The 25,817-nt window shown below is 29.6% G+C and overlaps 3 protein-coding genes across 8 annotated transcripts; 2 read left to right on the top strand and 1 right to left on the bottom strand.

The window, feature by feature from the left end:
- The first annotated feature begins 1,824 nt into the window (after positions 1-1,824).
- Positions 1,825-6,981, top strand: LOC126835816 (striatin-3). Of its 2 annotated transcripts, none has more exons than XM_050568643.1 (13): positions 1,825-2,781; positions 3,117-3,220; positions 3,299-3,484; positions 3,556-3,754; positions 3,965-4,171; positions 4,227-4,329; positions 4,406-4,569; positions 4,965-5,140; positions 5,228-5,397; positions 5,530-5,700; positions 5,841-5,971; positions 6,032-6,233; positions 6,312-6,981. In XM_050568643.1, the coding sequence occupies exons 1-13, from the start codon at positions 2,485-2,487 to the stop codon at positions 6,479-6,481; spliced, it is 2,280 nt and encodes a 759-aa protein (XP_050424600.1). In that variant the 5' UTR covers positions 1,825-2,484; the 3' UTR covers positions 6,482-6,981. The 2 variants fall into 2 exon arrangements, with proteins under 2 accessions (XP_050424600.1, XP_050424599.1); XM_050568642.1 differs by having other exon boundaries at positions 1,826-2,781; positions 3,962-4,171.
- A 1,987-nt stretch (positions 6,982-8,968) lies between these two features.
- Positions 8,969-11,927, bottom strand: LOC126835277 (RNA-binding protein 26). The gene is made up of 2 exons (XM_050567754.1): positions 11,730-11,927; positions 8,969-11,606 (listed from the first exon to the last, which is right to left on the bottom strand). The coding sequence occupies exon 2, from the start codon at positions 11,575-11,577 to the stop codon at positions 9,226-9,228; it is 2,352 nt and encodes a 783-aa protein (XP_050423711.1). The 5' UTR covers positions 11,578-11,606; positions 11,730-11,927; the 3' UTR covers positions 8,969-9,225.
- A 328-nt stretch (positions 11,928-12,255) lies between these two features.
- Positions 12,256-22,026, top strand: LOC126835781 (nucleolin). Of its 5 annotated transcripts, none has more exons than XM_050568594.1 (10): positions 12,256-12,406; positions 16,068-16,225; positions 16,328-16,642; positions 17,470-17,603; positions 18,001-18,147; positions 18,217-18,358; positions 18,450-18,470; positions 19,330-19,424; positions 19,766-20,206; positions 21,017-22,026. In XM_050568594.1, the coding sequence occupies exons 1-10, from the start codon at positions 12,384-12,386 to the stop codon at positions 21,182-21,184; spliced, it is 1,644 nt and encodes a 547-aa protein (XP_050424551.1). In that variant the 5' UTR covers positions 12,256-12,383; the 3' UTR covers positions 21,185-22,026. The 5 variants fall into 5 exon arrangements, with proteins under 5 accessions (XP_050424551.1, XP_050424550.1, XP_050424553.1 ...); XM_050568593.1 differs by lacking the exon at positions 19,330-19,424 and adding an exon at positions 18,715-18,830 and having other exon boundaries at positions 21,017-22,002; XM_050568596.1 differs by lacking the exon at positions 18,450-18,470.
- The last annotated feature ends 3,791 nt before the right edge of the window (positions 22,027-25,817 follow it).

Below are 25,817 nucleotides of genomic sequence, written 5' to 3'. Positions count from 1 at the left end.
ACCTATAACTGGTTCCGCTACATAATCATACATAAAAAATTAAGGAACCTTCACGTACTATATTATAGTGGTTTTTATTGACGTTTAATATTTTTACGATTTATATGTTCACATCGAAAAAATAACGGTTTTTAAAACAAATTGAACACTCGGAATTTAGATCACAGATGTTAGTAATTCGTTTAAACCTTCGATTGTTTCAGCCCTGATAGGCTGGTTTTTTAAGTCCTTTGTTTGTGATCTGTCAAGTATATATTACAGTATTATTATTTATTACTTGTTAGCATAAACGCAAATTTAATCAAGTTTTTGAAATGGCTGATTTATAGATATTTAAATAGCGTACCAAAGCCTTTTTGAATTTCCATACACAATATCATTGTTTCACCTAAGGCGTAGGGTGATTAAATTTGTTGGGGGGAATTTTTGAATGTGAAGTTTTAGGGGATTTGTCCTCCTCTATATCACCAGCAATTTATGTTATCGATGATAATTACGGTATACAAGTATATCATAATTCATAATATAAAATTTAATATTTATATTTAAATTAAATTGCTTTTATTTTTTGTAATATTTAATATTACAGAAATTTTTTTTTAATTATAATAGTAAATTTATTTTTTCTTTAGAGTATATCTCTATAATATCGTTTGGGTTCACATTACTAGATACATCCCTTTCTACTACACCTATTTAAAAGGGCCTGTGATTTTGATTCATAGAGCATAGTAACGTATATAGGTAAGTATTATTTCGCCCCATTGTTAAAAATGATCTTCCACAGGATGCCCAGAAAATATAAAGTCATGTTCACAGATTAGATAAACCTTATCTGTGTTACTATTTACAATGAATAGTTCAATAAAATAAGCACACTTTAACCTGAACGACATAATAATTAATATTAAAATTTTAACTCATTATTGTGTATAAAAAATACATTTACTAAAGTTGGAGGCACACCATAAAACATAAACAATACAAATTATTTTTATCTGACAATAAATACTAATTTTTAATTTCGTAACAATTGTTTATGTAAAATATTTTTAAAATTCAGATAGTCTAAAATATTGGGGGTTACTCCCAAGCTCTTCCCCCTAAATACGCTTATAGTTTTGACATTTTCATGTCTTAGATCTGGCACATAACCGAAAAAAGTGTTACCAAAAAAGCGTTCTTTACAAAAGCGTTACAGGGGGTAGGAGATAAGGGATGGGAGATAGGATAGGAGATAGGGGGAATACCCCCTTTCCTTTGTAACTTAATGAATTCTGATGAACAAATGAACTTAAACTGTAGTTGTTGAATAGGGTAATCCCAATAGCTGAGTAAGTATAGGTACTTGTATTAAGAAGTTGTAATATTGTCGACCGCTGTAATTGCTACTTAGCTATTTTATATTGCAAATGGAATTAATTCTGTAAAATAAATTTTAAAAAACTATTTAACTAAGTATTTATTTGACGATGGTATATAAATCGTAAAATTTATAGCGTTTTCCGAGCAGTTTTTTTTTTTAGAGACAAACTCTAAGAGTCAAAATGTATAATATGAACCAGATATAGTAAGCATATGCTTGGCATGTTAAAAAGTCGGCGGCCGAGAAAAAGTAAGAGCGGCCAGGCAAGGAAAAATTGATTTAATGTTTTTTACATTAAAATGGTACCCGACCCCGTAGGCCGTACCTACCTAGACGGTGGTAATCACCAGTGTTATTATCATTTGAGAACCAATGCATCCGAAACACCCTCGGTTGGCAGCATTGGCTGCCAGCAGCAATGTTTGTCGGATGAGCTGTGGCCTGTGTTCACGGCGACGGCGGATTTCGTGACAAATGGCAACTACGTTTTTTTCTTATACGGTTTAATATACCTATATACTCTTACAGCACATTGATACGTATATCGTTTAGTCTACTGTCCAAGGTTTTATTAATTTTTAATTTTAATTGTTCGCTTAAACCTAATTTTTTGTGAAAACATTCTTGGTGAATTTTTATACAAGTGAAAACTATTCGTAACGTTGGTTTAGCCATCTTTATACAGTGGCCGTCATTCGAAAACGCAGCGGCGCCGGAGGACGCGCGCAATCGTCATCTCTAAGGCAAAGTGGATACTATAATAACAATATCATAGCATTAAATTAGATTACGTACATATATATATAAATAAATATATATATGTAAGTAATTGACATTCATTCCCAAAGAGAGAGAGAAGAATTACGTCAAGCGATGGACCAGTGATAGAATAAATTTGTGATCGTTTTCGTTCGGTTTTGTTCATTTTTTGGTGCGTTTCCCAAACTCGTTTTGGAATTTCATTTGATAACTTTAGGATATTCTAATTGTTGGTCGTTCGTGGTTTTCTCTTGTACTTACAAGAACTTGCCGCCGAGATCGTTTTATCAGTGATTATAGTTTTATCTGTGTGGAGCTTGTCTGTAAAAAAAATATACTAACAATGAAATGGCGTTTCCATGAGGGGCCCGACCGCACCGTATAACGTTTTGCCGTCAATTAATATGATGATGATGGATGACGGGTCTTACAACGGCAGCAAGCAAGGCGGACAACAGCAACTGCATCAACAGCAACAAATGCAACAATCTGGTGGAGGATTTGGCCAGAAAGGCGATAATGGTAGTGATGGACTAGGTGGTCCTAGCAGCAAAGTGAAATATACCATGCCTGGTGTTCTGCACTACATACAACACGAATGGTCTAACTTCGAGCTGGAGAGGTCACATTGGGAAATTGACAGGGCTGAATTGCAGGTTTGTTATTAGTTTAAAAAAAAAAATGTATTTTATTAAATTCATTTTTTTCTGAATAAAGAATTATTTTATTGATGACAGATGATTAATATATTTAATTTTTTTTTAAAAACTCATGTTAAATACATTTTTATTTTCATCAAGTAAATAATCAAACAAGTCAAAATTATAGTAACTTTATTTGTTACTTTAACAATTTAATATTAGTAATTTGATTATTTAGTTTAAAGAATAATCAAATGTTAATCATCGGGGACTTATGTACTTTTATAATCTTTTATAAGTTTATTGTTGATAATTTGTTTTTATAAATAATAATAATCTACTATTTGTAGGCAAGAATAGCATTTCTTCAAGGCGAGAGAAAGGGTCAAGACAATTTGAAAAATGATTTGATTCGCCGAATTCAGATGTTGGAATATGCACTTCGAAATGAAAGGTAATATAAATTTTAAGGAATATTTATTAAAATTTTTAAGAGAAGTCTTGGAATTATTTTTTAATTTAATATTTCCAGAGCAAAGTACCATAAATTGAAATATGGAACGGATATGTCTTACACAGAAATGCAGCATACTTCAGCATCACCTGGAGGTGCACTAGAAGAATATCCTTCAGCACCTGAAGTCAGTGCAGATACAGAAGCTCCATTATCATCTGTCACAAATGTCAGTTGGAAACAAGGAAGACAACTACTTAGAGAGTAAGTTTTAATGTTAAAATGTGTTCATAATTGTCATTATTTTACTTTTATAATGCCATATTGATTTTTAGGTACCTGCATGAGATAGGTTATACGGACACCATAATAGATGTCCGGTCATCCCGTGTGCGTGGCTTGTTGGGTTTAAATAACAATAATAACAATTCTAATAGTGGTGAGCAAGGTCAAAGTGACAACAATCAGGTTAATGGCAATAACTACAACAAACGTTTTAGTGACAATCAAGGACAGTGTTCACCAACTAAACGGGTAGGTTTTATGAAGCACACTATATACCAAATGTGGCCAAATGAACCGCTTGCAGGCCTTTGTTAACATTCGTTCATTTAGTGATAACTACAAATGTTTGATTGCATTTGCTTCGAACGTTAGCATCAGCCTTTACTATGGATCCAGTTTAACATTTTGGTTTATAAGCAAATTTAATTTTGTTGTATTTCCATGTATTATTTATAGCAGCAACAACAGCAAAATCAAAAAAAATTATTAGACGCTGAGTCAGCTGTTATGGCCAATTTTGAATTTTTATCTACAATGCGTGGTTCAAGCGAGTCCGGTGATGTAGATATGGAAGATGATGGAGTTGATGATGATGACGACGATGATGACGATGATGATGAAATGGGAATGACAGATGATGTGATTGATATGACATCCATTTGTAAAGTAAGTAGTACTCTTCTTAATTGTGCAAGCTACATTATAATTTTAATATTTTTAGTTTGGTCCCGACGATGTTGATGCAGAGGCTGAAGAAGTAGTAAATGAACTCCAGTTATTAACAGAAGATATGAGCAACAAAGAAAATGAACAAAATGATTGGAGTACGTTGTCAACTTTATTAACATATATTATTTTAATAAAAACTTTTTGGACTGTTTATTAATTTTGTAATTTTAGAAATTGCAGATAAAGATGATAGAATATATAATAAGAGTTCAAGAGATGTAAATTGGATAAAAAATGAACCAACTGAAATGGTAGATGGCAATATGGATTTAGCTTTAGGTTTAGGAGAATTAGCCCAACTTACTGTTAACAATGAATCAGAAAGCAATATAGATGTAAGTGTCATGCATTTTTATTTCACCCATAGCTTGGCATTACATCTTAAACGATACAAGCCTAACCACCTAAATATGATTTTTTAATTTATTTGCCCTTGCTTAGTTTGTGGTTAAAATGTAATAATTAGTAGAGCGTCTTCTTTTTTTTGTGTTGTTTATCTGTATTCTTGAAATTGCTCCAATATTTGATTGTGATATTGAAAATAAATGTCTAATCAATATCACAAATTATAGACCTATTTATTGCAAATTACACAAATTTTAATTTAATATTTAACTTTATAAATAAAACAATAGGATTCAGTTTTACTAGATAAAATTGGCAATCTTGATATTGTATAGAAATATGATCACCAAAGACACCAAATAATTAGAATTATTAATTCCAATAGGTTGCAGATATGAAAACTGCATCACGCAAGACTTGGAACGCCAAGTTTACCTTACGTAGTCATTTTGATGGTGTACGTGCTTTGGCATTCCATCCCACCGAATCCATTTTGATAACTGCCAGTGAAGACCACACCATGAAACTTTGGAATTTGCAAAAAACTATTGCTCCAAAAAAGTAATTATTAAGAGTTTTCTATAAAACTTATAAATAATTTATATTAAATAAAATTACATATTAACTTATGACATATGTGTTTTTTAGATCTGCATCTTTAGATGTAGAGCCATTATATACGTTTAGAAGCCATACAGGACCCGTGTTTTGCTTAGCTATTAGTAAAAATGGAGAATATTGTTATAGTGGGGGATTGGATAATGTGATAAAAGTATGGTCTATGCCTGCAGCTAATATCGATCCCTATGATTCATACGGTTAGTTTTACAGTTACTATTTTAATCATTATAATCATTGACCATTAATCATTATTGTAAATAAATTTATCATTATATTTTTTTTTATTAATCATTATTGTAAATAAATTTATCATTATATTTTTTTTTCAGACAAAAATATTCTTGTTAACAATATGGAAGGTCATGAAGATGCTGTATGGGGAATATCGGTGCACCATAAACGTTCAGAATTATTGTCTTGTTCGGCTGATGGCACTGTAAAACTTTGGTCACCAACTAATCTTAAAACACCATGTTTATCTTCTTATGTTTCTGATCAAAGTATGATATTTTAAGAAACTGTAGTTAAAGCTTTATTCTAAATCAATTATATTCTGTCTTGTTTAAATATTATTTAAAAACAAGATATTCTATGTTAAATAGACATATGTTAATTATTTAATATTATTTATTAAATCTAGATGAAATTCCTACTTCAGTTGACTACGTCAGAGATGTAGAAGGCCAGTTTGTGGCTTCTTATACTTCGTCACATTGTATTATTTATGATATTGAAACAAAAAGTCCTATTACTCGATTAGAATGCTCAAAGGTAAATGTTAAAATTAACAAATTAAGTTTAAAAATAAAAATGTATTTAATTATTTATCAGGACCCGTCTGAAATGGCGACACAGCTGATTCATCGGGTAAAATGTCACCCAACACTGCCTTTAACCATCACAGCACACGACGACCATCATATTCGGTTCTTCGATAACAATACTGGAAAAATGGTTCATTCCATGGTTGCCCATTTAGATGCTGTTACCAGTCTGGCCGTAGATCCCAACGGATTATATCTGCTGTCAGGAAGTAAGTCACACGTACAAATAATTTGTGTATTGAATTTTTAAGATTTACACTGACATTGATATTATGTATGTTTCATAGGTCACGACTCGTCTATTAGAATATGGAATTTAGAGAGTAAGACTTGTGTTCAGGAGATCACTGCACATCGAAAAAAGCTGGACGAATCGATATTGGATGTTGCATTTCATCCATCCGAAGCATATATTGCAAGTGCCGGAGCTGACAGCCTAGTCAAAGTATTTGTATAGGTACAATAAGATGTTTATAATTGAACTTACAGGACACTTAGTGAATATATCATAGTGTCTTTTATTTGACCAACATTCGATCAAATATGTCATCGTAGTATTTTTGCAGTAATCATGATTTATTGAGTTGAATTATTATTTATTTATTTTTGAAAACTATTGGTTTTTCAATTTTTTTTCGTCTGAAACTAAGAAATACAAAAAAAACATTTTTTGTTCATAACTTATTAAGTTTCTGTGATTTTAATTTTTAGTAAAATAATAGTATTAAGGATATTCATGTATATTATAATATAATTATATTTCATAAAAATATGATCCCATTTATTATAAAAATGTATAATTATAATTATTTCTGTCCCATTTAATAGTTTTAATCATTTATATTTTATTTTTATTTTTGTTTGTATTGCCTAAATTATTTGGACTTCCTGTTTTTCTCAGTATTGAGTTTTGTTTAAACTCAAGTTAATATAATAAACTATTATACTGTCATGCAATCTGACTGAATTGTGTTTAACAAACATTACATATTTTGCATTTAATAATATTGTTAAAAACTACACTGGTATATAAATTATAATTATACAAACTATATATGTCTTAGAAGTATGCACACTTAGATCAAATGTAAAAAAAGATTGATTCTATATAGGTTATAAATATATAGATTGGCTATAGTTTTTTTTCAAGTAATATATAATAGTTGAATCTCATTGAATCTCAATAGTACTACAAATTATTATTTCAGTGACCGTATAGGGTTGCTATACATGTGTCAAAATTATATTCCTCAATTTTCTTTATTTCAAAGAACTTTAAAATTTTATGTAACAAATTGATTTGTATTCTTTTTAGTTATAACCTGATCAGTTGGCTCTAGTCATTTATATTTTTTAATACATAATGCCATTAAAAAGTGTACGAAACATAAAAATGGGACCTTTATTTATATATACATTTTACTAAACTATCAGTGTTAACTTAATAATTAATTGTAGCATAATAATAATATATATATATATATATATATATATAAATAAATATATTAGTATATGCATTATACGTAAAGTGTAAGATCAAAGATTTAAAAAAGTAAACATTACAATTTTAGCTTTTACGTTGGTTATTATAAAATGAAAACATTAGAACTATTTTGAAAAATCTAGTCCGACAAAATAATATACAGAGAATACACAGTATTTTTGTTCAAAACTAAAAATTAAGTAATTTTACATGGATTTATATTTATTATGACATATTAGAACATAAAGTATAATAAAATGTATCTGGCTTCATTTTATAGCCAAACAATTTACTAGGCCAATGAAGTTAATGTTAAGAAATTGTTATAATGAATAAAAATGTATTATATGGTTTAATTTTTAAAAAGTATTGTACTACTAAAAAAATATAAGCAAAACCAGACAGATTGTTAATAGTGATTACTGTAGAAATGTTTAACGACACAAAGTACTTTTATTACTATGATAAAACGTAGACTATACAAACATAATTATTAAGATAACTTGAAGAACCTAATGTGTACCTATACTTTAACTTGTATATTATATTATACTGTTGTAAAAATAAATTACTATAAAATAATACTATTTGTTAATTTTTAATGAAATAACATGTTGTTTTTCTTAGAATGGGTAGGTTATCTTAGGTGTACCAAGTTATTAACACATTTTGCCATCTATCTCTGATCGTCGTATTTAAGAATTGTTGTTACTCAAGAACTCTTTCACATTTCTTCAGAAATAATAACGATTCCCATCATTGACTAGGTAATACGCATAAGAATTTGAATATATATGTAATTAAAAACTACAACCATTTCAAATAAACCATACAATTTATTACTAAAATATACAATTGAAAAATATAAAATTTATCAATATTCAATACAATAACTAGGTCAAAAAATTGTATGTACAACATTGAAGATCTATTTACACTCTTATATTATTAACAATATTGTTCATTAACTATTTTTAGGTCGCTGAATATGTGAACATTTTTTATTTTGAAAGAAATTTTCACTCTTATTAACAATTTACCTTTGAAAAAATATAAAAAAATCAATAAAATAGGCCAATTCAAAAATATGAACATTTTATTAGGATTTCATTCATTATTAGGAAATAGAAAACGTGTAAAACATAATCTGTGTACTTAATAAATTGATTTTTATTCAACACTAATGTGAATACTCAAAATTAAACTATCCAAAATGATGCAATAAAGTAAAAATACAGAAATCAATTTCAGTCTCATAATTTATCATAACAAGTCATGCAAATGTATTAAGTGTTAAAGATAATCTTTTAAATACAAACACTAAGGTATTATAAATTATAGTTCTAATTATAATTTTAACAATTAATCAAGAACGAATCAAAAATGAAAATTGTATTTTAGGGAAATAAATTAGAGTTTCTTAATTAACCAAGTGATTGTTTTGTGATATATTTATATTAAAATATATATTAGAGAAAAACAATATTAACATTTTAAAATATATAAGTACATCATGTTTTCAAAAAATACAATAATAATAATATTTTGTAAAGATCAACTATTATTTGCAACCTAGAAAAATATGTAGTTATAATACATAAATGCGCAAGTTTTCACAATTTGAGTTAATTTAGTGAATAATTATTATAATATATACCCACTAGTAAATTATCAAACATAAAAAATAATTGTTAACAAAACTAAAGAAAATTTACTTCTTAATATTTGTCTTCAAGATGTTTAACAGAAGAATCATCACTTGCTCGCGCACCCATGCATGGTCCAGCTTTAATATTAGAAGTGTCAACAAAATCATGCTGTGAGTTATACCAAGTCACTGACAAACGTCTGTCTTGGAATACTTTTCCTTTGATTTGTGCAGTTTCAGCATCTTTTCTAGTTTCATATTTGATAACCAGGGCCGGAATGATTGTGTCTGATATATACTCAACGATGTTACCAAATTGTAAGAAATGATTTACAACCTGATCCTCATCATCAGCTTCGAATCCAGACACTAGAAGTTGAGTCGGTCGGTGATCTACTGATATACTGGTAGCCGATTTAGTCTCTCGTACTTTGTTTTTGGCTTCTAATAATTTGTTAGCAATTGATAATTTCTCTTTCATTTGATGAGCAGTTTTGGCACTTCCTGATGTAGGTGTAATCCCTAAAGCTTTTAGTTTATTTTTTAAAGCAATGACATTTTTCTTCAAATCCAGAATCTCTTTTTCATCGCTATTACCTTGCTGCTGTTTAATAAATAAATCAAGGTCGGTTAGCAGTAGATTTTTCAAAGCTTCCTGTTTAGCTTCTAATAACTTGTCTTCTTTTGATGGTATTTTTGGAGATAACTTTTGGATGGAATTAAGATCTTTTTTAATAGGTTCTGTAGACTTTCTTACTGTAGAAGCCAAATCCGCTTGGATATTTTCTATGTTAGTTTTTAATTGAATAATAGTCGCCATAAGCATCTGTTTTTGTTCTCCCTTAACACTAGGGGCAGTTTCTATAAGTTTATTGAGCTGTTCCAACTGTTTATCTAATAGTTCTTGTTTACGTTTCGTTATAGTAGCGGAAAAATCTTGAGCCAATTTTTTCGCCTCTTCTTGCTTCTTAATCAATGACGTTTTTATGACCTGAGCTTCAGTTTCATTATTTAAGTTCAATCTCGTAGGCCCAATAACTCTGTTGTCTAATGATAGGGTTTTTGCCTTTTGAGGAGTGGTATTTTTTACTTCATCTGGCTTTATTTCTGTGTTATCAGCAAACCAATTAGCTGTAATTGGAAGAGTACCAAAAACGGTCTCCAAGTTTTGATAAGCTTTCTGGGCTTCTTGAACTGTAGAAAATGTAATAGTAGCTTCTTTATTTTCACTGCTTGTTTGTATGTTGGTAATTTTTCCAAACTTCATAAAACTATTATTTAAACTAGTAATATTATTTAGATTTTCTGGAACATTTTTCAATTGTACTTCATTAGATGACACTTTGGGACCAAGACGCCTGTAGTCGAATTTTGGTTTTTTGTTGTTATTAACTATGTTTTCTTCTTTTTTAAAATTATTTTTTCTTTTAAAACGATTTGGATTTTCAGCCGTAGGCACACTGACTAATTCTCGTTTTTGTTTAGAGAACTTTTGTTCACCACCACTACCTCGAACCCAATATGATCCTTCAGTTGATGGATAGTACATACGTTGATTTTGTGTTGCTGGATATGGCGGTACTTGTACAACATTTGGAACCATTGGAACTACAGGGAAAGAAGGATTTATTGGGTTATTGAAAGACGTTCCAGCATTTTGAAAACTTAATACACCATTGGCTAATACTACAGGATCTTTGCCATGGTCATAAACACACAAGTCCCCTTTCATACAATATCCTTTTTCGTCAAAATCAACACATCTACCTAAGGTTTTTTTTTCAGCTACTTCAGATTTTTTGAATTCTGCAAAAATATCTTCTTTGGGTTTTTTCAACCGATCAAGGGATTCAGATCGAGATCTTGATCGGTTTTTTGGCGACCTAAACCTACGTTTAAATTTTGGGGACTTTGAACGCCTGGGTGACCATGATCGTCCGTGATAACGATATTTACGATATGATTCTCTCTCTTCGTCTTCTTCACTGGAATGATCATCACGTCGATATCGTTTAGGTCTAATATACTTAATATCTTTGCTCCTTGGTGATCTTGAACGTACAAGTGAACGAGACCTGGACCTCACTCTCTCTTCTTCTTTTACTTTTTCATCTGTTTTTTCTCCAACATCAGATTTTTCTCCAGATGAGGTAACTGCCGGTTCAGTTTTGATTTCAATTGGATCATTTAAGTAGGATTCATTTTGCAAAGTTTCAACAAGCAGTGTTGTAAAATTCTCTGTTTCATCACCTAGAAATTCTTCCAACTGTGAAAGAAGGAATTTTTGTAATTCATCCTTAGGGCGGTCGCGTTTTAGCAGAGCGAATATGTATTTGGCTAATGCTGCTGGTTCTGCTTCACATATAGGTCCAAGCAAAGTCGTCAGCCAGGTTTTGAAACGTTCTGGATCTTTGATTTGCATAGTTCACGGAGATAACGAACACCAGTCAACTAAAAATTTTAGATTAATAAACAAATATAGTTACAAAAATATGTAGTTATCTAAATTGTAAATCTCAAACACAAAAACAAAGTAATACTCAAAAAATAGAGTTGGTGGTTAATACAACTTACTTAACATATGGTAACCAAACAAGATCGTGACCAGGCTACAACTTAAAATATTATTATCAGCTAATGCTTCGTAAACACGAGAATTTTTTAGAGCCGATTCACGGTTGTGAGAAAGTATTAAGAAACGTTTTCAATTTTTAACAATTTATATTTTCAACAACTCGATAATCGATGGCACAGGAATCAGGACACTAACATAATAAAAAAAATTATGTCAAATTGACAACGTTTGTGGTCTGCACTGACTGATAACCCGGTAAATCTCTCGATCTGACCACACTGTCTAATAATAAATTCCCGATTGCAGGTTTAAATTAAAATTTTGAAAATTTGGGATTTCTGGCGAAACTATGTTTTTTAAAAACCAGTATTAATTATAAAAACTTTAAATCAAGTAATTCATTTGGTCGGTAAACGATTGAATACGGTATTGTAATAAAGACGAAATAATGGTATCCGTTACGTTGGTCACACATAAGGCGGTCGATTTCTGGGTCGTCCGTCCCGCGACCGCCACCTAGTCCCGTTCGGCGTTCCACTTGCAATGTTTTTTCCCCGTCAAAGCAACAATATTATTTATTTTTAGGGCTCAGTTTTGTTTTCCTTTGGGCTTCGTCTCTCTCGTCTGTTGTTGACTGTTGTAAGCTCGTCAAAATGCCGGCGAAGACTTGCTGCAGGTAAAGGCATTTAAAGTAGTGTGAAGTATTGTGTCGTGTGCGTTTAACCAAATGTTTTTACTGATTTTTTTATGCTGACTTTTATGATTACGAATTACGACTAACGTACCTATTGAAAAACAAATCCTAATAAGTAATATTTTACCTTTATTCGCCTTCTCAAATGTAGTAAAACATGATATGATTACCTATTTACCTACGTAGTGTAGTAGTATGATACTAATAAGTAATAAGTAATATGATACATACTGTTCATCATTTACTGAACTTTTATTGAGGACGCTACCCACCCCGTAATTTATCCGCGAAAAATGTTTTTGCCGGGGACAAGAATGCGAGGGAGGCATTCCCTATTTACGGTAACCGTGTACCTTTTTTACAATGGATGAACTTTATCTAAAGAGTAGCGTTTTTAGTTTTTTGATAACTAAAGCACAATCAAAATTATTCATTCGTGAAGATTCGTTTTTATTATTTTTTCATTTGTTTATAAAATAATAACAAAAAAATTAAAACGCTACCCTATAGATAAAGTTTTTCTCTATACATTGTGAACATTTGGTAAATATACTGTTAATTCTGGCTCACATACTTGTCCCCCGCAAAGCAGTTTTGATGGCAAAATATTTTTAATTCATCAATAACTTATAGAAATGTTGCTATAATGTGTAATCACAAATTAAATTTAATAATAAAAAAAAATACATATATAGAAATGACTGTGATAGTCTGACAAAAACATGGCTAAGTTATAACTCTTAGTTAAGATTTTTCTAAAAATTGCCTATACTTTACTCCTTAGAAATGGCTCGAGTGTCCTCTTAACGGTAATTTAATAGCCGAAAATAATACTAAATAACAGACATTTTAACAGAACACCTATAAATAAAAATATAATCAATATTGTAATAAGTCATCACGTTAAATTAACATGTCACTATGTGTGTGTACATATATGTAATAGTGATTACATATAATATTTAGATACATTGATAATAGAATAATATTTTTACAAAAATATATTATGTTAATCTATCCGATTTTTTAAAATTCAACAATAGTAAAATGATTATGAATTATTAAGTCTACTCAAATTCGACCAAGAGCTTTTTTTTTCAACAGTAAAAAAATTAGATACTTTTTTAAAATTTTTATTTTTATATGACACAGTTCTATATGATAATAAACTTCTAGAATCTGAATAGATTAAAAAAAGAACACATCTAATACAGTTTTAAGATCAATTTCTAATGAAATCTTTTGGAAATTGTATTTATTAAAAAAAAAAACAACATATAAAGTGTTATTTTTCGTTCATTACAAGAATATAAGAAAAATGGTTAAATTGTTCGTAAAACCGCCCACGCGGTGCCCTTGAATGTTTCTTTCATATTATAATTGAATGTTTATAGGACCCTAAAACCTACTTGGAAATTTATAAATATAAATTTGTAGCAGTACTTATTTTACATTCCGGAGTACCACCACTGGGTGTCTTCTCCTATCAAGCCATTAAGTGAAAAATTATATTACGTCTATTTTATACGCCTATTGCACATAAAAATAGTTTAGATTGTGTAATAAAAATTATAAAAGAGAAAAAAAAAACTTTTACACAATTAACTTTTTTTAGGGATATCTATATGATCTCTTTGAATAGCTATTATTGTGTCCTATATAGTTAATTTGAAATACCTAGTAAAATATATCTTATCAAAAAATATACATATTGTTTTCTCAATTTTCTAACTTAAATAGTTGAAAAAATCATATTAAAATTCAAAATTTGTCTAAGTTCTAGTATTAAATTTGTACTTCATTCAAATGTAAGATAAAGTCTTAAATTTCGTACGGTATTATATTATACAATATACCTACTATAGATAGTACTAAAATAAGACTTTTACGCTAGTTCAAATGTTTCACGTAAATGGGTAGTAAAACTAATAAGAATTTTGAAATTTCAACGATCAAAATTTGATATTATTATTTTAGAAAATAATTTCCAATGTACCTGTATGATTTAAAAGTTTTTTCCGGATGATTAGCTTTAATGTCCACTTTTAATAAGTTCGTCAAATAATATATACAATAATTAATAATAACTATTAAATATTGTATAAATTCATAGTGTATATCAAGTATATCAAGTGGTTTTTATGGTTTTTTTTTTGCATGTTTTGCTAGTAGTATAAAACAAAAATTGTTTGACATTTTTATCATATACCTATAATGAAATTAAAGCCATCAATTTTAATATAAAATAAAAAGTTAAACAATTTTTAGTCTATAATAATTAATAATAGATTATATTACTTCCATTTAAAAAGTAAAAATGGGTCTAAATATACGGGAGATGCAAAAAAAAAATGGCGCAAAATGTACAACCAATACAAACATTCAGTGTAAAGTAGTTATACTTAAAGTTGGAAATCACCATCATCATGTAATCCTACATAAATAAAAGCAATAAGCACTGTAGATGTTATTAAACGTTAAACAGAAAAAAATCTGAACGAACCATCTACATTTTATAATTTTCAATGGAATTTCACGTATAAATGAAGAGGAAGTAAAATTATTCTACCAGTTTAGTGTACATAATATTAACTGTTAGAAAAGATGAGGCACGTATAATTAAATATTTCAAGAACTCACACTTCTGTGTGCTGCAGATAATCTAATTTTGCAACTTATGACGTTTATGTGGCGCAGTGGTTACTTCGGTTGTCACTCGGCACACGAGGTTAAGCTGTGCGGTGCTTACATGATCCCGGATGGGTGACCACTCGGATTTTTTAGTGGTGGCCCATTCCGTGTTTCTGCCGTGCGTGTTTACACTAAACAAAACCAACCAACAAGCAAATGTCCATAGTTTGCAAAGTTAAAAAGAAAATAAAGAAATATCAGAAAAAGTGTCTGAAAGCTTACTCCGTTTCTTCCTGCGGAAAAAAAATATTTTTCACTACATAGTGGAAAACACAAGTGATGAACTAGCAGATTTCTCTTTTGGAAATACTTGGGTACATTAGAGAAGTACCCGCCCAGAAAGACAAAATAGCAATACCTCTACGTTTCCCACCTCAAACATGGAAGGTATACGATCTCGGTATTAGTCGAACACAAAGAATAACTAAATCCATAGAAGGACGAGGCTCTAAGTTACAAAAATTTATTGTTACTCATCATCAACTTATGGAAACTATCGAACATAGTATTCAAAAAGATCAACATGATAATATGATTTTGATGAATCATTCGCAGGTCATAATGTCCTGCGTTATCTTATTAAAAAATCATACACCATCAATTTACGCCACTTAGAAAGAATGGTAGGTAGATTGATAGTTTTAAAGAATATAAAACTAATGGAGAAATGTGGGTATGTGTATCTTAAGGTATATACTTTGTGAAATTTAACACGAGTTTATGTTCGTGTTCGTTAAAAAGCCGAAAACCCGTGGAGCACCCCTGAATGATACAGTAACATGACTTACTGGCCATAATATGAGGTTTACAGTTACAGTTAAAATTTAGTAAATATTTAGATTACTTAATTTTTATAGACATTTAATTTATCGATTCATTTTTCCGCTTTTGGTATCTTTTTTTTCTTAAAAATATATATTACGATTTTATAAAACAACTAAATTTTTTTTAGAGGCACATATGAAGGAAAACCATCGATGAATTCGGAAATAAGTCAAAGCAAAACTATTTGCATTTTGGCAATAGTAGCAGGATGTTTTGCAGTTCTATTGCCATCGTTGTTTTATCCGATGATAAAAAGTGCATTTATACCATCATACACCCATACAGGTAAGATATTTTGAAGCAATCCACTGGGCCGCATTCATATTTTTTTAAGTACATATATCTGTTTATTAAAATGTTCTTGTATTACTGGGATTTGGGTAATAGGGTGTTGCGATGTAGTAACCAGTTCGGATATGAATTTGGTAAAAATAATAACTGACATATGCGATCGGACTATTGAAGTAAAGGACAAAAATACATATTGGGAAATGTGCCATCATGAAATTTACAATACTTGTGCAATAAATATAACAGATTTGGTTAGTGGCAATCAGGCTGGCGTTATTGTTTCCTCAAATAAACACGTAGTCGATGAAATACGGTCCTTGAACGGATCTCTGTGTTTAAAATATCATTACGGAGTTTCGTTGACAAGTTTGGGGGTCGCGCATAGACTTAAAGAATTTGATCCAAACTCGAGTAAGAATGACGAATTTTATGATTTTAACTAACCGGAGTGGAATTTAACAATTTTTTTCATAAAGCCCATTTGAGTGACGACTAATTGAATAACATATTTCCAAAACTTATATGTATTTACCGTACTTAATTGTACTTTATCCAAAGTTATCTGTACTTTTTTTACATTTTGGGAAAAATTAGAAAAACTTTAAAATTTATAAAACAGTTATTGATAATATAACGTGCAAGTTTTTAAATTACTGTATATAAAAAGTTATTTTTATAACTTTACTTACTAAAAATGATTTTAGATATTAGTTTAGGAACTCGAAGGTATAAATGAAAAATGTTGAAATTAAGTCAGCTATTTCTGAAAAAAAAATGTTATTAATAGTATTTGAACTCAATAAACAATAATCATTTTATATTTTCGTTTATTAACCTAAAAATGTTTCTAACTTATATATTAAATTGTTAAGAATTTGTTATAATACATTTTATTATGAAATTTATTTTAAGACATTATTAAGCCAAATTAATGACAAAACATAAATATCATAATACCATACCAATACAATGTCAATGTCAATGTCAATTATCAATGTCAATTTTGGTACATATACAATTTTGGAAATAATCTACTCAATAATTGATTAAAGATTGCAGTACGATGTATAGTTTTGTACTGTAATACTAATAATAATAAAAATAGTTAGTTTTATTATTAACCGTGTTGCGATAATTGATATAGCTGATTTTCACTGTGTTTTTAACTAATCTATTAACTTTGTTAGAACGAATAATATTGAATATAGCTTTTTATTTTATTTTATAACCGCTTTTAGGTGCTCTACCGCAAGAGAGAATTCCAGTACACCTAAGGGCATCCCAAGGGGGTATACATCCGGCACTGCTAGAAAAAGGACGTGCTATTCCTCAACCAAGAAGCTCGAGCTTTCCTACGCCAAACAGTTTCAAGGTAAATTCAGTGTCGGCTGTTGATCAAATTCATAATTCTGTATTTTCAGTCTCATTAATATTATCAAAGTATGCAAAACTCGCCATTTTTTTTTTGTGCTATTTTGGTGTTGGCTCACTGCCACGTGTTCCACATTATTTTTGTCGATTTTTGCACATCAATTAATTGTTTTGTCTTAGGAAATAACGAGTTATACATTAATATTCAAACAATCTATACAAGTAAAAACAAATTAAACCATAATTTTTTTTTTTTTTTTTTAATTGACATTCTGAATATCATACAATTTGTCTACACAGTCCTACACAGAAAATGTACAAAAGAGTTAAACATTTAAAACTAAAAAGACATTTAATTAATGATAATATTGAATAAAATTATGTTTATTTTCTTGTAGCCGCCGATGCCAGGGATAAAACCACCAATGGTTAATATGGGTTCAAATCATAGGCTTGGCGATGGCGAAGGTGGTGGTTCTATGAACTTATTAATGCCAATGTACACCATCGGCATTTTCCTATTTTTCGTTTATACAATAATGAAGGTTAGGACACAAGACATTTTTGAGATGTATTTTAATGTATAATGATGGGAATAATATATTTTTATACAGCTATTGACGAAAAAAAACGAAGACGAACCCGATGATGTTTACCAAAACATGTATTCCCATCAGCAGTATTCTCAAGTATCTAACGGTAAAGACCATGGTTCTGCTAAACAACAACCACCTCAAATGGGACCTCTAAAATTAGGTAAACGCAATTATTTTAGACCTAAAAAAAAAACCACACTGTCTTATGTGTTTTAATTTAATTAAAATTTCATTTATTGCCTCATGCATAGGATTTGTTGAAAAAGATGCAAGTGAGTTGATTTTTATTTACGATAGTCCAGTTCGCGAAAAAAACCGTTATACACAATTATTTTAAAATATATTATATATTAATTATATTTTGTTCCATTAAACAGACGACAACACTTACTTTTTGAATTAAATAATCACTCAATGTACAGTAATTAAAATATTGTTGAATTACAGAAAAAGTAAAATACTACTTACAACAAAATATACCAATTGTTTGTTTGTGAATTGTATTTTTTTGCGTAGGAGAATTAGAGATCGATGCGCTCCGTCGCAAGCTAGAAGAAACAGAAGCTGCGATGGAACGCATTGTTAAGCAAATGATATTGGCATCTGAGTGCAGTAGGATGGAAGGGAAGAAGGTTTGAGAGATTTACCTAAATTCCATTGCGCATGTGCTCTTGAGTATTTTTTTATTGGCCATTTTGTTTCCTAGCACTGCACTAATTTGGCATATGATTAACATGTACGGCGCCATGCTCCTGGCTATTTTAGCACGCGATAGTTATAGATAATTGAAAACATCCAACTATATCTACGATTTAGCTTTACCGACACCGTTCTAATATAGACGAATATATATATCATCAATAAGCGAAAAACAATCACTATAGATACGTTTAACAAAATATGATAGTACGTTTTCTGGTGTTTAAACCTGTTTTATAACGCTGGCATGATATTATAATCTTAGTGTGAGAGTTGAAATATTTTGCCAAGTGAATTGAGCCAGGTCAGGTCTTGGAAAACGGATAAGAGAGATACATACATTTATACTGGATATCACAGAAATAACAAAAACAAATTGATAATAATTCAAATAAACCAAAAATATTTTTTATTGTTTGTTTTGGCAATTAGTCGTGTACGCGTTTTCGTCTCTGTTGCAAGATGTGAATCGGGAGATAAAATCGGCTTTAGAAACTGAAAGAGTTCCCACAATAGACGAATACGAGGTACCCCCAGACCGACGGTTCTGAACCGTTAACTATAATTACGTTTTTGCATAAATCTCGCTACAGGTGCTCTATACGTAAAAGTTTTAGGCAGGTGATCTAGTCGATCACTAATTAGATGCTAGATACTTCGCAATTTTTATTTTGTCTGTTTGTTTAGTATGTTAAAATCAATTATTATTTTATAGAATAATAACTAGTTTACGCTTTTGTAGAAGCTTTTTTGTTAGTACGTACATTTGCTTTCTGTCGACCGTATAAAAGCTTTTTTTTTTTATCATTGGCCTATAGTGTGAGTCCTGGGAATTAATTGTATTTGCCTTTTCGTTTTTAATTTTTAGGAACTCGAATCCTTAAACGCTAATGGTGTACCGAGTGCTATCAAACTTGTCGATTGTGAATCCAATGACGACCGTTCCCAAGTCACATCCACAACAGACTCTGGGGTAATCGATACGCCTATCAAAGAAGAACTTGGCAGTGACGACCAACAGACTGAAGAAATGACCGATTCGGAAGTTTACGGTAAAAAAGTTATTCAAGTGGTCAACATGGAAACGTCCGAGGGTGTGGACGGAGGCCGTTGTTGGACTCCAAAAGAAAAAGAAGATATCCGTTCGTCAGACGATACGTCACTATCCGAACCCGTTTCCTTATTCATACCAGGCCCTATCCCGAAAAACTCTCAGGTTTTGATCAGCGACGGTCCACACAACACCCCCGGCGAAACAGAAGATCATGAATCAGTAGTGTCCAGCAAAGTCACCTTGTCCTTAATACCCGTAAGTGACATTTGATCGTAGATGTAGAATATCTTAAGTGTATAGAATCTTAATTTAATGACAGAAGGTCTCCTGAGTGTATCTCAAAAATACCTTAAATAAATGTTCCGCATGTGAGATAGCTAAACAAACATTACTCGACCTTGTATTAAATTTAATTTAATGTTTAACCATATGCCTACAAAATAAGCAATTTTAAAACGTGGCTTCCTATTTATTCGTTATACTTTATATCTTAAAATAATTAATTATTATACGCTATACGTATAGTGGAACTGTAGTGGAAAGAGGTAAAATGTGCTTGTAATATAGTATTAATGAAATTACGGACGCACTTTAACTATCAACAGAATACCATTTCTGGACGTACTGATCTTCTCTATAGAAATGGACATTATTCATTAAATTCACATTAGAATTATTATTCAGAATAAAAAAAAAATTACATTCGTTTTATTCACGAACAATTTTATTCGTTATTCTTGATTTTTTTATTATTCACTATTCACTGAATTAATATTCAGTTATTCATTACTCGGATTTTCAAGACTTTTATCATTATTCGAATAAATTTTGCACAACTGTATTGTCTATCTGCCATTTTTTGTCTTCAGTTTTAATAAAAACGTTATAAAAAAAAGAACTGTGAGTCCAACTCAAAACGACTGCAGAATACAATTTAGTATTTGATCATTGTAATATTGTCATTTACTTTAATAAAAGTGTGAACCTGAATTTTTTAATAATTATGCATAAGCCTCTTTAGAAAACAGTATACATTATAATCGTATTAAAAAACCTTATTCGTAGGATGATCGAGTGCATGAAAACGGGACAAATGAAGATGAAGAAGAGGAAGAAGAAGATGATGATGAGGAAGAAGAAGAAGATGATGATGATGATGAAAGTAACGAAAGCGATGACGACGAAGATGATACCACAAAAACCAACACACCGACTAAAACAAAACAGAAATAAACTACAACTGACGATCTGCTGACATATAATTTATACATAAATAAATAGAAACAAAAAATTATAATTGTATTAAGAATCGACTTAAGTTTAACTTGCACGCGCACTGTGTATATATTTAAGGTTAGTATTGACTGAATAGAAGAGGAAAGAAATAAGGGGAAAAAATAATCAATGATACGGTAGTCGGTATCTCCGTAATATTATATATATTGTATATTATTATAATTTATAGTTAGTTGCACGTAGACAAACGCACTAAACCAGTTTCTCTCTTATTCTTGATCCATTGTTAATTTTAGTGAATAATACTAAATTTCTTGGTGAAATATTTTTACTGGTAAGATTCTAGTAGCGAAATATTTTATGAAATAGTTAGTTAAATAATAATAACAATATGAAGAAGTATTTAGGCAGATTTTATTTGAAACATTTTTTTTTTAACTCTATATCTTCTTAATTTTTTCATTGTTGTTTATGTATTTGTCTGTATTTTGTACAACATATAAGACATTTAATTAAATACATGTTTTTTTCTCAGAACTGTTTTTTTGTATCAAAAGACTTTAAAATGCCTTCGCCACAAAAATTAATACATTTTTTTGGTAACAATGCTATCGTCATCAATGCTTACAACATACTCAGAAATATTTTTGACCAACGACCTCACTCTATAATTCTACAGTAGCGTTTATCAATTACGTCATATCGAAAATGGTCAAAAACCATCGTCACCAAGTAAAGTGTTTTGTAATAGAGTTTAATCTTAACTTAACACTATTCTTATTTTTGTTATAACTTATAACCACAAGTTTTGCTTAAAAGGTTCTTTTAGACAATTATTATTGTGCTACTCATACGTCATAAATACCTAACGAAAACCAGTTCTATATACTGTATAAATTATCTTTAGATTAATTATTTCCGTTTTCTTTGAAAAGCACTTTTAATTTATGCAACATTTCATAAACTTGGTTAAAAAATACTTTTTTTTATTGATGCAACTCATTTATAGATTTTTTATAAATTATCTTCTCATTGTTGTGTACAAGGTTATTGAGACACTTTTTAGAAGGCAAGTTTTATAACGCTGAGTTTTAGAAAAACGATGTTTTAGAAATAATATTTACATGTTTAGTGCACAAAATGACTACATAATATATTAAAAATTAAATACATGAAAGTAAACAAATTATAAAATAATTGTTGAATTATAGGTAGCTCAATTAAAAAAAAAAATAATTTAGCAATAGCTCTCATAGTTTCTTATAAATCATAATTATAACTATCAACTATTCGTTTACAAGTTCTCAAGGGCGGTTGCAGGTGAAAATTCGGGGGGGGGGGCAACTATATTTGTGTAATCCATTTTGCGATTTTGGGATATTTAATATAATTTTTTTTAACTTGCAGGAAAGCTAGAGGGGGAGTTCCCTCCTCTCCTGTCCCTCCCTGCGGGTGCCCTTGCAAGGTCTTTTTCAGTTTCATTGTAGGTTATTTTCCCTTTTTATCACTATTCGAAAATAACGATTCGATTGTGGCTTCAGTTTCATGTGGTTTATGTTGGTTTTTTAAGATGAATGAATGTATACCTAATACCAGAATGTTAATAATAAGCGATGTATTTCTTATGCTATATTTTACTACATTGGAAGTTCTTTTGCATTTTATTGATAGTTCGCCTATGGACTGACATAATTTCTATTGGGAAACAGGGTTCGTAACGCGTTGCTTCTTTTTTTCTAAGCCGCATTCTAATTTTCCCAAGCATCTAGTTTTTTTTAATATATGTTAATAGATTGATTTCAAATTCTCAAATTCAGATTTAAAAATACTCCCAAGTTTTTTTTTACTTTTCCGGTGTAAAAATACTTAAATCGTAATTTTAACGGCTCGTAAAATAAACTACATAAGAAATTAAACAAAAATGTTTGTCGTCTATTTTCAGAAATGAGGGCTTTATGCAAAGCTTTGTCAAAACGTTGTTACTCGAATTATTTGTGCAATGTCAAAGTAGTTTAATGTCCAATCCAAAATACTTTTGGACTTATGTAAAAAATTGTAAAAGGTAAATTGCTTATCTATTTAGAGTCAAACAATTCTCATTCAGATAATTTGAATGATATGGTAAATATATTTGGTCAATATTTCGGTTCAGTTTACTCAACTTCTGGTAATATTACGAATCGGTCCTTTAATAGCATACTAGTTATTTTTATAAACAATTTTTATAATACAATTATTTGAAAAAGTATTAGAGCCAAAACTTACATACTTATTTCATCCAGTACTGGTAAACTTCCAACATGGATTTAGATCTTCTAAATCTACAGCTACTAATTTGTTAGTATATTACACGGACTTAATGTATGTAGTCTCTGAAGGGGGCCGTGTTGATGTGACCACTCAATATTAATTAAAAGATGAGTTCAATGGAAATAAAAATTCAATCACCCAGCGATTATTATAAATTGCCGTCTGATTTGTATAAATTTTACTGGTGGTCATTAAAAATCGAGTTGCAAATTAATGAGAGTAAATGTTTACAAATTACTTTTACAAGAACAAAATCTTACAATTATCACCAGTATGTCATTAATAGCTGTAACCTCATTGCTGTAAATCATATTAAATATCTAGGAGTTTTTCTATGTAGTGATTTATCGTGTTTTCGTATCTTTACGAAATACATAACATATATTTGTAATAAAGCTTCACGTACATTAGGATTTTTAAAACGGAATTGTATTGAATTTTAAAATATTGCATTATTGCATGCTTAAAAACTATATATATGCTGCACTTGTTCTGTCTATCTTGGAATATGGATCTATTGTACTGTCTCCATATGTGGCTTGTGATATTAATAAGACTGAATCTTAACAACATCGATTTTTAACTTTATTATCCTACAAGACAAATTAAATAATTGCTAAATCTAAAACAATTGCTTAATAATCTAAAAATGAATTTTCTTTTATGTAGAAGAAAATGTCTGGATGTTTACTGGATGTATAATTTACTCAATAATATAATTGACTGTCCAGAAATTTTGAATTTAACACCCGTAAATGTTCCACAATATATCGCTTCGTTCCTCTTCTACGTTTTATATACCTATCCATACACAGAATTATAGTAGCAACTCGCCGGTAAATCGCATGCTTAACTTATGCAATAAAATTAGTAACTTTGACTTCTTTCATGATTCATCAGTTGATGAACCTAACCTAACCTAACCATAATAAAGTTGTATTATGGTCTGCGTGTTGTAATATTTTTTATTCTTAATATTGTGTACTTATGCTCATTATTTACTCATAATTTATAATTAAAAACTTATCCTATATTATGTTATTTACATTATAACATACATGGCATTATCGTCCTTATGATGAATAAATAAATAAACAAAAAAAATTACGATTACGATTAATAATTTGTATTATGACAATTGCATTGTACACTTTACATACGTATATACAACATAAAGTTAAATGTTATTATATTCTAAAACTCAGTTTTCTAAAAATCGATATTACACGTACAAGTACGTCAAAATCGAATTATGTGTACAGTGTGGTTTTTGTTTGTACACATTTTAAGAATATAGCTTAAATTGTCCTATCTGCGTCAAAATTCATAACTCTAATAATAAAACTTGTAAACATTAAAAGTATATTTTGTTACAAAAATACTATTCTATAGTAATAGTATTCATAGATTTAAAATTACATTGTTGATACGGAACGTACCTAAATGTATTTCGTACGATTAGTCTGTTATAACGTCAGCATTTCCAAAATTAAGGTTTATTTATATTTGCTCATTATCCTTTAATCATTGCTATTTGTATTAATTACCGTAAATGTGTTTAACTAAAGTCTTATAACACAGAGTATTATAAGATGTAGTCACTTATAATAGGTAGATTAACGGTAAAAATGTCCATAGTAATTTAGACCATAATTAATTAATGTCCATCGCGAAAATAGGTATGGCAATAGAGTAAAATTATTCTTGAAAAATATGGTTATATTTATACATAATATTTATATATAATTAATGTATATCATATATAATATTTATATATGATTTTTATTTAAAAACTTCAGTTTCTTGTAATTAAATAAATTTAATTTGAAAATTTTTCCATAATAAAAAACAGCTGTTTGATTTTTTTTAGTTAAGTAGACCTCATACCTCTTACACAATATTTATATATATTTGTAAGTAATAGAACCCATTCACTTACACATTTTTTGTATAAAAAGAGTACTTGAATACTTGAATCATTCTTTGAAATTAGTGAAATTCCGGTACCATCTATTTGATACCGTTAGAATTCCGGTGGAATGTGGCTTTCCGTTAGAATTTAATAAAATATATATGCTCTTTAAAATATAAGTACATGGTCCAAGGAGGCTTTTTAATTGTGTTTAGAGAATATAATTATCTACCAAACGTTGAGTTTCTGTGAATTACCTCAGACGCGGTAAAAAAATAGTTTATCAACACTTTAGAGTGAAAATGAAAACCAACATAATATAATAATTCAAAATTTTTCATGTTTAAATTAAGATTTCCAAGGGATATGGCGTTATCTTAAAATTATAATTACAATTATTGTTCAATA

This window comes from Adelges cooleyi, unplaced genomic scaffold, assembly GCF_023614345.1.
Source record: "Adelges cooleyi isolate 19-005CV unplaced genomic scaffold, UGA_ACOO_1.1 ACOO_flye_CR_arks_rails_tigmint_CR_PRNA_23, whole genome shotgun sequence".
Taxonomy (NCBI): Eukaryota; Metazoa; Arthropoda; class Insecta; order Hemiptera; family Adelgidae; genus Adelges; species Adelges cooleyi.
This window is presented reverse-complemented; position numbering and strand designations above follow the sequence as displayed.